Source organism: Stenella coeruleoalba (assembly GCF_951394435.1).
Source record: "Stenella coeruleoalba genome assembly, chromosome: 16".
Taxonomy (NCBI): domain Eukaryota; kingdom Metazoa; phylum Chordata; class Mammalia; order Artiodactyla; family Delphinidae; genus Stenella; species Stenella coeruleoalba.
In genome coordinates, this window is record NC_137162.1 from 27,493,662 (window position 1) to 27,509,508 (window position 15,847).

General features: G+C 51.7%; 1 protein-coding gene across 1 annotated transcript in view; it reads right to left on the bottom strand.

Annotated features, from left to right (window-relative positions):
• Positions 1–885: 885 nt before the first annotated feature.
• Positions 886–15,847, bottom strand: part of PAX2 (paired box 2) — a gene marked incomplete at its 5' end in the record, with an annotated part of 75,317 nt that continues 60,355 nt past the window's right edge. Inside the window, 2 exons of the mRNA XM_079900564.1 lie at positions 886–1,455; positions 3,728–3,829. Coding sequence (XP_079756690.1) covers positions 1,208–1,455; positions 3,728–3,829 — 350 coding nt within the window. The 3' untranslated portion in view covers positions 886–1,207. The remainder of the gene's footprint in view (positions 1,456–3,727; positions 3,830–15,847) is intronic.

Genomic DNA, 15,847 nt, shown 5'->3' on the forward strand with positions numbered 1-15,847 from the left:
CTGGTCACTAGTAGGAGATGCCTGGGCCCTGGGGAACTGGGCAATTCAGGTGGAGTAGGGAAGAGCCAAGAGTCGGGCTCCGTGGGTGCGGGCTGCTGAGGCCTGCGTGCCTTGGGTCACAACCTTGGAAACACCTGACAACCAAGCTCCCCCCCCCCCGCCCCCGTCCCCGTCCCTAGAGCCCGGCCCTCACGCCCCCATTCCATTCCACCTTCTGGGCAGGGCACAGGTGGGAGCAGTCCGGTTGGCGCCGGGGTGCGGACTTTTTCCCGGGGACTTGGCGGGAGGCTCTTCCCCCTTCTGCAGAACATCGTTTTGTTCTTAATTTCCTTTGCCCAGCGAAGCCCCCCGGCGCCGGAGCGTCCGAGGCGGGCTGCTCCGGGGCTGGGCCGCGCTGCAGTCCGCGCTGATTGTGTGTCACAGAAACGTGTCCCCCGCGCAGCGGCGGGCCCGGCCAGAGTCCGGCGGTGTGGCTGGTCGACTCCCGGGTCGGCTCGGGCGAGGCGGGGATGAGCTGTGTCGGACCCTCCTCGCGACGCCGCGCTGTCCAGGCAGGCGGGGAGGGGCGGCGGGCGGGATTGGGGGCGGCGGGCCCGGGCCTGAGGGTCCCGCCCGCGGCTCCACCCGTCCTGTCCGGCCTTCGACGGGGTGAAGTGAAGGGCTGTAGGGGTCCTGGGATGGGGTGGGTCTGGGGTGGTGGCCGGGAGGCTTCTTGTCGCGTCGATCCTCCCTCCCTCCGGGGTGGGCGGTCAGACAGGGACGATGTGGAGGCCAAAGCTGTCGGCCTGAAGCTTGATGTGGTCCCCGCGGTAACTAGTGGCGGTCATAGGCAGCGGCAGCAGCGGCAGGGGCGGAGCCCCGGGGGGCGGCACTATAATAATAAGGGGAACCTGGAAGTTAACACAGGAGAAGAATGGGCTGGGTGAGAGGACAAACAGGAGAACAAAAAAGGAAAGAAAAGCAAAGCAAAGACCTCCCCGGGCTGGGGTCTAGCAGGGTCCGGGCAGGGAGGCATTGGCTGGGCTGCGGGGCTGGTTGCCCCCAGGAGAGCTGCATTCACCGGGTGGGAGAGGGACCCGATCGGTGTCGGCCGCCGCCTGACTGCGGACCTTCAGGGGGCCCGAGGGTGGGGGCGGCGCAGAGCCTTCCAGCGACGGGGAAGGGAGCGGAGGGGAGAGTTAGGAGGAGCGGGAGGCGCGGGCGTCCTCTAGACATCCCGGGGCCTCAGTGCTGCACTAACAAGCCTGCCCGGCTGGGCACCCAAAGGGCGGGTCGCGGGGAGTCGGACCCGCGTCCGGAAGCACTGCCGAGCTGGCCGGGGGGCGGACGGAAGCGCTGAGCCGCCGGCCAGCCAGGTGGCGTACTCACTTAGTAAGGCGGGGTTGCTGAATCTCCAAGCCTCGTTGTAGGCCGTGTACTGGGGATGGCTGTACGGGTTGCCGGAGAACTCGCTCCCTGCGGGAGGGCGAGGGAGTGGGGATCAGACTCGGCGCAACGCCAGAGCGGACCCGACGTGCCCGGCCAGCGGCCTCCCCCGTCTCTCCGAGGTTCAGGTGCAGCGGGCAGGGTAATGCCCACTGCGGGCGGACGGCAGGGTGGAGGCGGAACAATCCACCTGGTCCAAATGGGGGGAGCCCATGGGGTGTGTGTATGCGTGTGCGCGCAAAAGCACCGACCCGCCTCGCACACCGGCGTGGAGGTAACTGCGGGGCGGTGCCCGCCTGGGGCTCCCCCCGCGGAGGCGCTCCGGGCCACCCAGGAAGGGTTTGTTCCGGGTCCAGGAGCGCCTACGCCGCTGCGTTGGGGGCCAGCGTCTCTTTAGTGGAAACTCTGGTTCTAGGAGCCACAGCCCCATAGGGTGGAAGCGGGGGAGGGTGGCGAAGACTGGCCCTCGGGACACTTTGTCCCAGAAAGTCCTGAGAATGGCATCTCAGCATGGTGCCAGTACAAGGGGTGGGGGCTCTGCTGGGAAACACCCCCTCCCTCCTTTCCCTCTAGAGATTTGATAGGTGGGCCACGCAGCAGGGGAAGGAGGCGGCGGGAGGCAGGTGGACTGCCCGCCGGTTCTCAAGCGGTGAGCGGAGGGCCCCGTGGGCTGGGAGCCGTCGGAAGCTGCTTCCCTCCCTTCGCGGGAGAAAGGCCAGGCCTCCGGGTTTCCCCCTCGCCCTTTCTCCTGTGTGATGACCCCAGACTGTTTACAGTGATCCCTAACCGCGGGTTAAGTAGAGGAGAAGGGGCCCCTCTCGGAGAGGGAGCTGGGGTGGGGGTGGGGGATGCAGCCACTGGAAAGCCTGTTTATTGACGAGGAGGGAAAGCATGCGTGCAGCAGGATAATGAGCTTCTGAGCTCAACTGTGACCAAGAGGAACTGAGCTATCTCCTTCCCCATCGCTAATGAAACAAGTGTAATTTCCTCATCAGCACTAGATTCTGTTTAACGACTCCCCCCTTGCCACCATGAGCTCTCTGAGGCTCCCCTCATCCCCATCCCCTTGCAGACTCCCCCCTCCCTCACCCCCGCCTCTCTAAGACCTCCTCCAGCCTCCACCTGCTCACTGCTGGAACCTTCCCTGAAGAATCTCCTGGCACCCAACACTTCCATTCGCCCTACCCCAAATCTGGGCAGGGATACCCTCACCCACACCAGCAGCTCTCCTTACCCAGTTCCTCCAACTCCCTTCAGCCCCTATTCTACAACACCCAGCAGCAGTCTCCCTCTTGGCCAGCCCCCTACATCCACCTCTGCTTACCCAGGGCTGTCCCTGAATGAACGGTCCAGGAACGGGGCCAGTCACCCTACTCTATCTTCCCCCGCATGAGAGCTGAGCTTCAGGGAAGGGGCACACAGAGGGCAGCCAGCAGGACAGGAAGCAGGCCCAGTGAGTCTCATCCTCTTTAAGACAAGAGTTTTTTGGTGCTTCTGTGAATAGGAACTTCAACTCTCTTTGGCTTCAAGCCCAGCTCCCAATCTGGGGTGAGGGGCTGGGGAGAGCACAACCTCCAGCTGCAGTCACCAGACCCCAAATATGGCCTCTGTCTCTCTGATCCACACAGCCCAAACCCAGCTCCTCTCAGATGGGGACGGGTCAGAGCCCCCAGGAGCAATGAGGGCCCAGGGCTCCTCTCAGGAGATGTGGAGGTGCTCCAGCTTGTCTCTCTCTGAAGCCAGTCTCTCTGGTTCCTGCCACAGTCTGTCTTCTGTTCCTCTTTCCTTAGGGAATAACTCCCTTCTCTCCCTGGGGTGGGGTCGGCTCTCCACACTGGTCTTCCCTGTGGGTTGGTGTGGACCAGGGTGGCTTTGTCTGAGTGACAGACATGCCCCTGGAAATGGTTCTTGGCTCCAAGTTTCCATGGAAACCAGGACAGACTCTTCCAAGCAGTGTCAGCTGGCTGGGGGTGGGCTGGGGCACTGAGTGTGGAGCTGAGGCTGCGTGCTCCTGGGCACAGACTGGGGTGGGTGGGCACTGAGGAGGGGCCAGGACGTACAGAAGGGTGCACACACTACTGCAAGCACTTCTGCAAGTTCCCTCACTGGATTACTCATGAAGGAGGATGAGGGACCCCGGCTGCAGCCTCTAGGGAGAGAGAGGGATAGAACAGCAGTGGTTTGCAGGGGAGGAGATGTTGGGTCTCCCCCAGCCCCAGCCTCAGACTACAGACCACTCAGCGGCTCACCCACAGTTTAGCTACTCCCACCTAAAATAGGCAGCTGCAGCATTGTCACCTACCAGGCACCATTCCTGCCAGGGTGGAGGTGGGGTAGCTTCCCTGGCCAGTGGGGGGCACGTGAGGGGGGTAACCAGGCAGAGTGGTGCTCGCCATGTCACGACCTGGAAAAACACAAAGGGGAAGGGGTGAGGCCTGGAAGAGAGGGGCCTGCCTCTGCTCACACAAGGGTACTCCATGGAAAAGAAAGCGCTGAGTGCAGACATGTAGGGGCACACCTGAATGAGAAGGTCCAGGTGTGCCCTTACATGTACCTAAGCTTACCTCAATGTCCTATGAGCAGCTGCGTGTGTGCACCTCTGCTCTGTGTAGCTCTCTGTGTGTCTCTCTGTGCATGTGTGTATGTGTGTTTGCCTTTGCTTGTGTCTCTTTGTAGCCCAAACCCAGATGGAGAAGGGAGGGAGATGACCTGGTTTTACTCCTCCTTCCCAGTGAGATATTCAGCTGTGGTCTATCCAGTAGCCAAATGGACCTCTATCATCTTGCTCACCTCTCCCCTCTTTAACACCCCATCTTTCCTTCAGGCTTGGAGGACACCCCACCAGCACTTGTACAGGAGCTGATGGGTATTCCTTGTCCTCTCCAAGTGAAGCTGCAGGTGCTGGGCCTGGCAGGTGTGAAGAGTGGGGGGCCAGCCAATGGGCTATTTTGCTGTCAGTGTTCATGGCATTTAAATGATAGAAAACCATCCCTGAAGCAAATCAGGAGCTTTGAGCTAACAGTGCAAATGGATCAGATCAAGTTCCAATGAGCAAAGCCTGCTCTCCCCACTAGCTGCTAGACTTCTGTCCCTGGAGGTGTCTATTAGCTAGAGTGTGGAGAGTGGGAGGAAGGGCTTTCCTAGTATCCTGGAGTGAAGGCAAAGTGAGCCAATCTTAGGGAGATACCCATGGTCCACAGATATCTCTGGAACACAGCTGTATCTGAACGGCCCCCCTTCCTTGCCTGCCCCCTCCGTCGCCATGAAGCGGTCACCGCCTTCTTTGCAATTTAGCATGCTCCAATCTCTAATGACAATAAATTTGTCCTCTCCCATACTTCCATGCCCTAGAGACTACTTCATCCTTTTCTGGGTCCTGGGTCCCCTTTCTCCTCTCCATATTTCCCTTACACTCCTCGTCAGCCAGTGCCACTCTCCCACTTCAGTGCCTCTGTCCAACCCTGGGAAGAGGTGTGGCTGGAGGAAGGCAAGAACTAGGCATCTCTGGCCCACTTTCTTTTCATCAGTTGCCCTAGACCTCATCCTCCCGATGGCTATTCCAAAGCATTTCTCTCTCTCCTTGCCACTCTCTCCTTAAAGTCGACCTCACCTCCAACTTTCCTGAAATGTGTGAGTTTCCTCACTGCTACCTTAACACATCTGAATGATTCATCCTTCCCTAAGTAGACAGGGATGCAGCTCAGGCTTTTGCATTCCCAGCTGCCTGTGAACCTTTTCATTAGCTGTCCCACTGTCACCTCAACCCTGACAGGAATAAAAGAGATCACCTTCCCCCCAGTCAGTTCTACTGACCTACTTGAAGACCATCAGACCAAAACCTCTGGAGTCGTTCTTGACATAGTACGCCCAGCTTTGAAGTCAGTCGCTGGGTGTTGTCAATTCTCCTTAGCAATATCTGTTACATCTGTCCCACCTTCATTTCCTCCACCACCTCCACAGCTCAGCGCCTAAGCACCTGCCCTGGGTCTGCCACAACAGTTTTTTTGCTTGTATTCCCTGCCTCCACATTCTTCTCCTTCAGTCTATGCCTCACGTGGCTGCTTGGCTAGCCCTTATGAAACGCTGCTTTCATCACATCACTTCCCTTGTAAGAGCCATCATGGATTCTCTGTAGTCTACAGTTTGGGTGTCTCTCAGGCAGTCTACACTCTGCCAGGCGTTCAAAGCCTCCCAGGTACTCTTCCCCACCCAGTTTTCTCAGCTCTGATTCTCACCCCTTCTGGTTTAGTGTGACTGTTTTCACTGGCTTGGATGCTGTGAAATCTCTGCTTTTGCTACCTCTTTTCTTCTTCTTGCTATAGTTTCCCTTTCCTTCCCTTATAAGCTCAAGGCTTAAAACCCCTACTATTCTACCCATCGGAGAAGTTTCTCTCTTCTAAACTTCTATAGTGTCTGTGCTCCATGGTTTACCACGTCACTACAGTTCATCAAACATCAGCCCTGTTGTTTTCCTCCTCAAACAGATCATAATCAAACGGAGGGCAGGCCCTGTCTTCTGCTCTGTAATACAGTTGAGAATACGGTAGATGCTCAATAAAAACTTATTGACTAATTCTCTATCACTCTATTGGACTTAATAGCCAATTCCTGGTGGATTATATTGTTTTCTGTTTCATATATGTTGGTGTCCTTTGAAGAGGTAAAAGCTGGGCAAAATGTAAATGTTTGAATCTGCTTTTTTCCTACAAATAATTTGAACAATGGATTGTGAATTTTTATAAGATGATGAAAGATTTATACAGGATGATGAAAGAGGGACTCATACGATGTGACTCAGCTTTATCATGCAACAGAATGATTTTCTCTCTACTTATTAATATAGCTAATATCTTACATTTTAAAACTCAAGGACAAACAACAGAGTAGAACTGTCAAACAAGAGATCATTTTGAACTCCCAGAGAGATAGCAGAGAGAATCTGTGTTTGCTCTGTGTGGGTTTTCTTTCATTGACTTCTACTGTCAACTAAATGTACAATCTTCCTGACCATCTCTCAGTGGAGAGGACTTCAAGTGGACAAGTAAGCAACATCTATCAATTCCTAGAGAGATTAATAATATGGCATTTCATTGTCAAAAAAGGCCTAAGAGAGGAGAGTTAGTGAGGATGTAGAGGTTTTGAATAGAAAAATACAGAAATCCTATTCTTGGTCTTGTGATCCTAATGTCCACAAAGCAGTCAGGAAGAGAAGGCTGCTTCTTTCTCAATAAACAGGAACTTAAATGCATCTGAATTCTGATTTGCAGCTGCATAGCTCCCTCAGCTTTTCACACACAAATTCCTTGTACTCTAAGGTTGTGTCACACACTCCCTTATTTAGCTTCAGGAGAGAAGAGGAAATGTGGGATGACTAGAAAGGTGTTTCCAGCTACCTGGAGGCACCCCTATTGCAGTGTTTACTTCCACTGGATCTTTCTCTTGCAAATGGTCCAACTGCCAGCATATAGAAACTTTGACCTGCTGAAAGTCAGCCACAGAACTGTTGATTGAGAGACACATTTCCAAATTCTATTTTAAAAACTGAATCTGGGAAGTGCTATTCAAGCATTTTTTTAAGTGTGAGAGACGAGACCCATGATGAGGAAAAAGCATGCAAGCACGCGGCTGTGATTCTGCTGTTGTGGATTCTGTAACATCATTACAGTATCACTGGATTCTGTAACATCAGTACAGCGTCACTACCAAGAGGTGCCCGTTCAGGACCCCTGAGCCAACAAAGGTATAAGCCACTGCATACAAAGCACCCTCGATGGCTTCATTAGCACACAGGTGACACCTGAAGAACAGGAACAAATTGACCAAACTCTTGCCAGAGCCATATATTCTTCTGGAACACCATTGTCAATAATAGAAAGCACACACTGCAGGAAGTTTTCAAATTACTAAGACTGTCATACCATTTGCCCAGCAGCATTCTGCGAGCAAACTTCTTTTAGTGAGTGAATATGAATGGGTAATGGAATCTGTGCAAGGAAGAATCGACAGAGTGCTGGGCGTTGCATTACTACCGATGGGTGGACAAAGGGGAGCAGAGACAGACTCTAAAACTGTATGACATCACAACCACCTCCTTCAAGCAAACAGGCAAAAGTGCAGAAAGAGGAGAAAAATAGCTTCAGAGCAGAATACATCAGTTATAAAATATGTCATCCGACAGACGATAGGAAGCAGTAAAGCATTTGCTTTGCTCACTGACAATGCCAGGAACATGAAAGCAGCACGAAGAATTACACATGGATAAAAACCCACGTACTACAAGAGGATGGGCATTTCCTGTTGGATAATTGCTTCCTAAGATTACGAAGTTTTAAAGATGGAAGAGCCTTCAAGATGATCAGTCTCACTTCCTTGTTTTCAAGTTGAGAAAATGGGGGCACAGAGAGGCATCGTGACTTTCCTATGGCTACAGAGCTAGTAACTGACGGAGCCAACGTGTGAAGCTAGGTCTGTACCACACTGCCTTTTACTGATAACATGAAGTTAGATACTCCCCAAAAGAGCCAAAGAAAAGGAAAAAGAAGTCATCTGACAAGCAAAATCTCATATTGTCACTGCTGTCATTAGGATGAGGCAAGAAAAACAGGACACAAAGCATAAAATATTGACACTGAAAGTCTGTAGTAAAACCCCATGGGGTGGAGTATCAATCTCTTTGGAGAGTTTTCTGAAAAACAAAGAGGCTCTTCAAGAAACAGGAGTAGCTGAGAATCTAAAGCACCCAGAAGTGTTAGAAGCACTGTATTTGATGAGGATGTCTTCTCAGTTCAACTGCAGAAGTCCCTGAAGATTCTAAAGCCAATTTCTACAGCAATCACTACATCTGAATCAGACAGTGCACTTTTGTCAGACATTCCTTACCAAATGGGCCAGATCAAATCAACTGTTTCGGAGAATCTAAGTGCAGTTCCTCTTACAAGTACAGAGAAAAGCAAAGTGAAAGACTTTATTAAGAAAATTTCAGTCACTGGATAATTTATGCTGTTTTTTCAGGTCTTAGGATCCAAGGGCAGAGTTGTGTTTCTACTTGCACCTAGACTAGCTAGCATTCACTGAGCACCTACCATCATGCTAGGCACTGTCCTAAATATTTTCTATATATTATCTCACTTAATCCCCATATCAACCTATGATGTTGATCTGTTTTAAATCCCCATTTTATGGATGAGAAACTGAAACTCGGAGGGGTTAAGTATTATATCCAAGATTTCACAGCCAGTAGATGACAGGACCTGGACTACAGAACAAGCCGTATACTTGGGGATGGATTCTAGAATGACATTCTCAAATAATGTAGACCCAGAAAATAGGTATTTGGTCCAGGGAAGTAACCTGGGATTATGCTAAGCGAATCCTTCCTATAACAGAACATCTTGTCGCTTCTTGTTTCTTGCATGTTTCAGGTTCTTCCATTTTCTACAGCAAGGCTTTTAAACTGGGATTCACCGATCTTGTAGGATGTCATGGACGTGCTTCAGGGAGTCCATATAAAACTATACATGTGATGTTGCAGATACATATATGTACTATCTAGATGGCTTTTATCATGTTCTCAAAAGTATTCATGACTCAAAGATTAATAAGCAGGGCTTCCCTGGTGGCGCAGCAGTTGAGAATCTGCCTGCTAATGCAGGGGACACGGGTTCGAGCCCTGGTCTGGGAGGGTCCCACATGCCGCGGAGCAACTGGGCCCGTGAGCCCCAGCTGCTGGGCGTGCGCGTCTGGAGCCTGTGCTCCGCAACAGGAGAGGCCGCGATAGTGAGAGGCCCGCGCACTGCGATGAGGAGTGGCCCCCGCTTGCCACACCTAGAGGAAGACCTCGCACAGAAACGAAGACCCAACACAGCAAAAATAAATAAATTAATTAATAAACTCCTACCCCCAACATCTTAAAAAAAAAAAGATTAATAAGCAGTGTTTATAAAAGACCAAAGAACCTTTGTTTTTTGGTGTAAGAAAGACACTGATTTGTTTGAAACTATTTGAATTGGACCAATAAACCAGATCATACAAAGAACAGTCAAATAACATGTGAAGGGTAGGGAAGCTTATCTCAAGTAAGGCAAATGTCAGCATCCAGGAGACCAAGGGAATAATACAAAGGAAGCTGCCAAAGCAGCAGAGATGCTTTAGTTCAGTGATGGCAGGACAACAGACTTATTAGACACAGATTTATACAGTAAAAGTTATATTCAATCAGTTTAGAGATGCTTTCCCTCAGTATCTTTCTCTGAAAATGAGCACTTTTGCTATCCACTTGACACTATGGAGGACCCTAAGGCCGAAAAACATAACTCTTGTTTTACAATCCTAACCTCAAGTTGTGTCTGCTTCTCATAAGGTCGTGAAAATGAAGACATTAGATTGCTTCAAGGTTGGCAGCCTGTGCCTGAATTTGACACAAGCATTTATAATACTTCCAAGAATACAGTTATTAAATTTGTAATTACTGCCTAAATATACCATACATTTACCTGTACTACACCAATTATGATCCCTTTATGACCAATCCAAGTTATACAGAATACACCAAAGTAACAAACTTTAAATCTGTAAAAGATGCTTTAAAAGGAGAGGGGAAGAGCTTTCTACATATTTCATTTTATTCCTTATTTCCCGGGTTTCCAAATTCTCCGGAAGTTTTCTCCTGGGGGGCAGAGGCGCCTGTATGAGGGTCCCCAGCCCCAGGCTCTGTCTTGGCCCCATAGCTCTGCATCCCGAGGCTGGCCTGCCCTGGGCTCCGGCAGACGGGGCTGTGCTTGCCGCTCAGGGCGGCTGTACTCCCAGCCGATCTCACTTCCCACCCACAGCTGGACCTTTAGTCCCCGGTGTGTCCTAGGCAGGGATGCTGCCCAGATCTATGTGGGCTCAGTAAGGTCTACACCTCGACAGCCAACCAGCTGGACACAACCAGTCATGCTGTTCCTACCCCTTCTCCCAGCACGCAGCCCTTCATGGGCCACGGTAGCCTGCTGGCCTAGGGCCCCACAAGAGGCGCTCCTTCTAACTCAGCTGGACCATGGGTGGAGCTGCAGCCTCGGGATAGTGGGATAAGGATAGGGAGTGTTGGGGAGAATCACATTCTCAGGGCCGAAAGGGAATTTGACTATCCTCTAGTCTACTCCCTCTTATTTTACAGAAGAGGAAACAGGCTCGGAGAGAGAGGAAGACATGCCAGCCCTCTCCGTGGTTCACTTCCCCAGGCTACCCTCTCTGGCTCCACTAGAAAGTGGCAGAGGAAGACTGGAGTTGGGCAGGTGCTGGCACTCTGGAGGCTGGGCCCAGGCTCACTGATGGGCTCAGAGCCCCTCGTGCTGGGTGGGCAGAGGTTAAGCCTGTTTGCACAGTCTCCCGATACTCCAGGTCTCCCAGTTCCTCTCCGGCTTTATTTTGTTCTCTGAGAGCACTGAATTGTCAGCTCTAATCCTTCCGAAAGCGCAGCGTTTTTCAGGCGCTCTGTGTAAGTGAAACCCTAATCCCAAGGAAAACGGCCACTTAAGCTGCGGGAGCATCAGGCGACTCTCCGAGCCTGCCACAGGATTTCCTCCGCCCTGCCCGCCAGCGCAGCGGCCCCCGAGAAGGAGAGGGGAGCATTCCAGGCTGAAGGCATGCAAAGCCCTCTCTGAAGTAACAATAGTGGCAGGGCTTTTGCCTCCCAAAGCTCAGGGTTGAAAAAGTGCTGGCTTGTTTGTCCTGAGCAGGGGAAGGAAGGACTCTGATCACCCGGAGGAGGGTGGGAGGTCTTCCTGTCACCTTGCGGATGGCTGGCTCTCCGGGGGAAACAGGCTTTTAGGTCTTACCTAGGTGACTCTGAGGCCACCAGGACATTTCTGAGCCCTTGGTCCCAATACATACCTGTAACATTCACTGGGACACCCCTCTTTAGGGTTTCTGGTCATCCAGAAAAGGTTGGGTTGGCTGACTTCACTTTTACTTAGCCAACCTTTTCTTCTTAGAAAGTGCCAAGTAATGGAGTAAACAGGCTTAGTACTGGGGGATCCCCCCCTTTAGAGAACTCTCCTTTGGGACACCCCAAGCATCTCTAAATATCTACAGCAGCAGAAAGTTTCCCTATAACCCAGCTATCCATGAAAACAGTGCCCAGTGCTTTCTACTAGGCAACACTTTTTTGTAGTTGGCTACTACATGCATTTGAAATAAAGCTCGTTGATTTCTCAAAAATATTTTGATTCAAATTCAAACTGTCCTCTCTCCTTGATCTCTAAATGAATTAGTGATTCATTAGGGGGGCCAAGCACAGTCCATTTGGCGTGCTCAGCCTTTGGGTCTCATGGACAGAGGGAGGAAATGAAGGAAGGAGTCAAGAGGTAAGGCCCAAGGTAATGGGCCAAAGCTGAGCTCAGCTTAGAAGACCACAGAACTACGTCTTTGCTAAGATGCCCGGGTACCCTTCATACCTTCCTCCTGCTCCTCATGCCTCTCCTTCCCTCTGTAGCTCCATTAGCAGCCTCACGTGCTTCTGCCCAAGGCGCCCTGCTGGGGAGGGAAGCCCGTCACTGCTGGGATGGCTGGTGGGCACAGACATGGGTGTGGAACTGGGGCTGGAGATTGTGGTGGCCCAGCTTTTGTTCTATTCAAATTTGACCTGACTCCCCCAGTCCTAGAGTAAATTCATGTCTTTTCTTTGCCATATCTTTTCCCTCTAGGGGTGGACTGGATAAAGAAGGAAGGGAAAGAGCCCTGATCCAGTGACTCCCTAGGCTGCAGACCCAGGGCACCCACATTATCTGTCAATGTCTCATTGCTATGGAAATGCCCCTGTAATTAAATCAGAGCTGAGGTCTGGGGGCTGGAGGCCCTGGGGGATGTGGCTGGAGGCCTCAGGGATGTTTGGAGGAGGCTAGCCTCTTCCCAGTGGGCCTTCTCGGCAGAGGAGAAGCCCTCTGGCTTGGTGTGTCTGAAGTTGCCCTAGCCCTCTCCTTTCAAGGTTGGCGAGGAACTCTGATGTCTGTGCCCTAAATTCCTCAGCTAATCAGGGGCTTTGAGCTGACAGACAAGGCTAGGAGACTCCCAGCCTCCTTCAGAAACATTTCTCAGCCTTTATTGCCCTCTCCTCCCCCAAGAGGCTGGCCAAGGGCTAAGCTGTTTGTTTTATGGAGGGAAATGCAGTGCATTGGAAGGGGGTTGTTAACTACAGGAAAGAGGCACTTCCTAGAGGTCCTCAGGACTCCTAGAGCAGGAGGAGGAGGGTTTCCCAGGGTCCACACCTCTGTCTGCTAAAAGGCCACTTCACTAACCATCCTAGATGTGGGTAAGGAGTCTGAACTTCTAAGAGTCTGCAGCCCTTTCTCAGAAGCCGAGCCCATACTACTCTCTCTAGGCCCCGGGGGCCAGCCCCTGCTTTTCTTTGAACTTTGCCTTACTGGCCTCCTCCACCTCTGCTCAAATTTGCCAACTTCCAGGAGACCCCCATCTTCTGCTCTCTCTCCCCACCGTGGGCACTCCCCTCTTAGGACGCATCCACATCTCCTCCCGGATCTTAGCTACAGATTCCGGCAGAGCTGCAGTCTCCAGGCATCAAGAGAAGTTTCTCCCAAGCTCTTGAATAAAACCACCTTCTCCCCACCAGGATGGGGAAGCTGACAAGGCTTTTTTTTTTCCCCCGTGAGGGAGGAATGGACTGTCCCTGTTACAGTGCTCCAATGTTCAGACATTTTTCCAAAGAAAAGGGAAGACTCTCTGCTGAGACTTAGCAGTCTGGGAACTTGGATAAGCAGGGGAGAGGCTCTACTTTCAGGGCTGCCTGGGGCTCCTCTCTTTCCATGCCTCCGAGTCCCAAAACAATGCGCTATAGGTGCCTTCTTTGCCCTTTAAGATCTCCATTATCTGACAATTTGCTGAGCAGTGGTGGGGAAGGGGATGTGGGATCAAGATCTGTGATTAACACAAAACATACTTCTTTTTTATCTTTTTTAGAATGTTAAACATGCTTACACTATAGTTGTTTTTGGATTGTTCTATTATCTCTAGTTCTTAGGGGTATTAACTGTCCTGTATATTGCTTCTGCTAACTCTCCCTCATGATAGTTTGTATTCATATGAGGTGTGTAATTTTTTTTAGTGAGCTCATCTTTAGTGATGGGTTTTTGTTTTTTTTTCTGTGGGAGTCCCATGTGCCCTGGATTGTAGAATGTCTCTGCAAGGAAGGTTTGCCCTTGTTCCTGCTGGGGTTTCTGAGTGGGTTACTATCCTAGACACATTTTTATGTAAGTTCTTAGCTGGGGGTTCCTGCCACATCCTCATGGTATAAATTTGGACTCAGGGTCAGGCTTGGGGGTCTCCATTTCTCATGGAGACGTTATTTTCCCTCCCTTGCTTTCCTGAGCACCTGGGATGAGTTTGTGTGTTTCCCATGCATAGATAGCGTTGTCCTGCTCCATCCCTGGCTTTACTCAGGGGAATGCTGACTTCTAGTTTCCTGCTTCTTTGGGGCCCAAGGTCATCTTTTCTGTCTGGTGTGTTACAACCCCAGCCTCCCCCAATTAGGGTCTGCCTCCAGTGTGATGCCAGCAGCCTTTCAATCTGCTCTGGCTTTGGGTCTCCCTCTACTTCTTGCACAAGATGGTGAGGTTTGGTTGTGTGGTAGAATTCTCATTGTTATATTTATCCAGCTGTGTTTTGGTGAGTTTGGCCTGCCTTGTTTCTAGATATCAATCTCATTCCTCTATAACCCCTCCGGGACTAAAATGAGGATGGCGAGGACTACACTTGCACAAAGCTCTCCCAGTGCTCGGCAGTGAGCCTCACCAGAGGCCAGTGAAGCCTGCTCACTTGGTGCAGCAGCTCTGGGGCCTGGTGCATCCCTCGGCTTCTAGAGTGAGCATGGAGAACCACTGTACCATCCCCGACTTCCTCCAGCACTGTCTCTTTCCATTTGGGCTCCAGGGCAGGGAACCCGCTCTCATTATCAGGGTGGATTTTCGCCAGGTGAAGGGACTCTCAGAATTCTCAGAAGCATCTCCAAGTGACTCTGGGACTCCTGAAACTAGTATTCATCTTATTCTCCCAGATCAACATCACTGCCAAGGTCCCCTCTATGGCTGCAGAGCTGGCCAGGCACAGGAAGGGAGGAGTCAAGGTGAGGAGGCTATGAGGAAGGGGGGCTCTTTTCTACCAGTGACAGGTGACTTGAAGGCACCAGCACACAGTTGGAGTCAGAGTCCTCACTGAAGAGGCCCTGACCCAGAGGCCCGCGGGACCGCTGAGGGGTTGATGGCAGCCCACTGTGGGGTCCTTTGGAAGGGTAAGAAGGAGGTAGAAGGTACCAGCCACAGCCAGACAACCTGAGGAAGCCTGGGGCCAGAGTGCCCCCCACCCACTCTCTCATCTAGTTGGTCCCTTTTTCCTTATCACTTAGGAGACTCGGCTCCGTTCCAGACCAGCAGCCTAGAGCAGTGGGCTGGAGAGAAGAGACGCTGCTGAGCTAGAGCAGCCCAGCGGCGGAAGGGAAAGTGGGTGATAAATTTAAATAACCAGCTTGACTTGGCAGCTTGCTGAGTTGTGATGCAGTGAAATTAAAATCTCGGCAGAACTTGCAAACACTACTCAGAAAAATCAGTCTCTCTCCTTGGTTCTGTGAGAGAAGGTGGGGAGGGGAGGCTTTTGGGCCGAGCCCCGGCCTCTGGCAGCCACCCTTGCCTGCAAAGTGATTAGCTGTGTCCTGGCCCACTGGGCCCCACTCTCCCCTCTACACAATAGTCCAGGCTCCTCTCTCCTCTCAGTCCTGACCTTGTGGAACAGCTGTATCAAGTGGCTGGTGAAGTTTGAAATCAGCCTCCAGTGCCAGGAGGTGGCAGGAATATCAATAAGGTCGGCTCTTCAGGTTGGGCTAGGGCTTCCTGGGCTGGTTTCCTCAGGACTCATTCCCAAAGGTTTGCAGCCTCAGCTGCCTGTCCCTGGGGAAGAAGATGAGCTGGGGGTTTAGGATGTGGGGGATGAAGAGGGCTCCTTGAACATCTTGGCACACTCAAGCCAGGCTGTGGCCACAGGATGCCCTCCTGCTCTCTCACCTGTAGCACATACCTGGCCAGAATCACCTGCCGGAAGGTGCCTCCCCTTTTCCTCCTCCACCAAAGCTCTTCATACTCTCCAACCAAATAAGCTCTTAAAGAATCTTGGAGGGCAATTTTTACAAATACACCAAAAGCCCCTTCCATATCCCAGCTATTCTTGGAGCCCAGTTCTAGGTGCCAACGTCCTTCTAGAAAATCTCACCTGAAATCCACCTCTCTGGTCTGCTCTCTACATCACCGCTCACCACTACCCGCAAACTCCTGGCCCGAAGGCTAATGTGCTGGACCCATTCCTGAGATGATCCATGAAGCCTCTGGGCACTGCCCTGTTTCTCACCCTGACAGTACCTCCAGCAAATTCTGTTCATCCC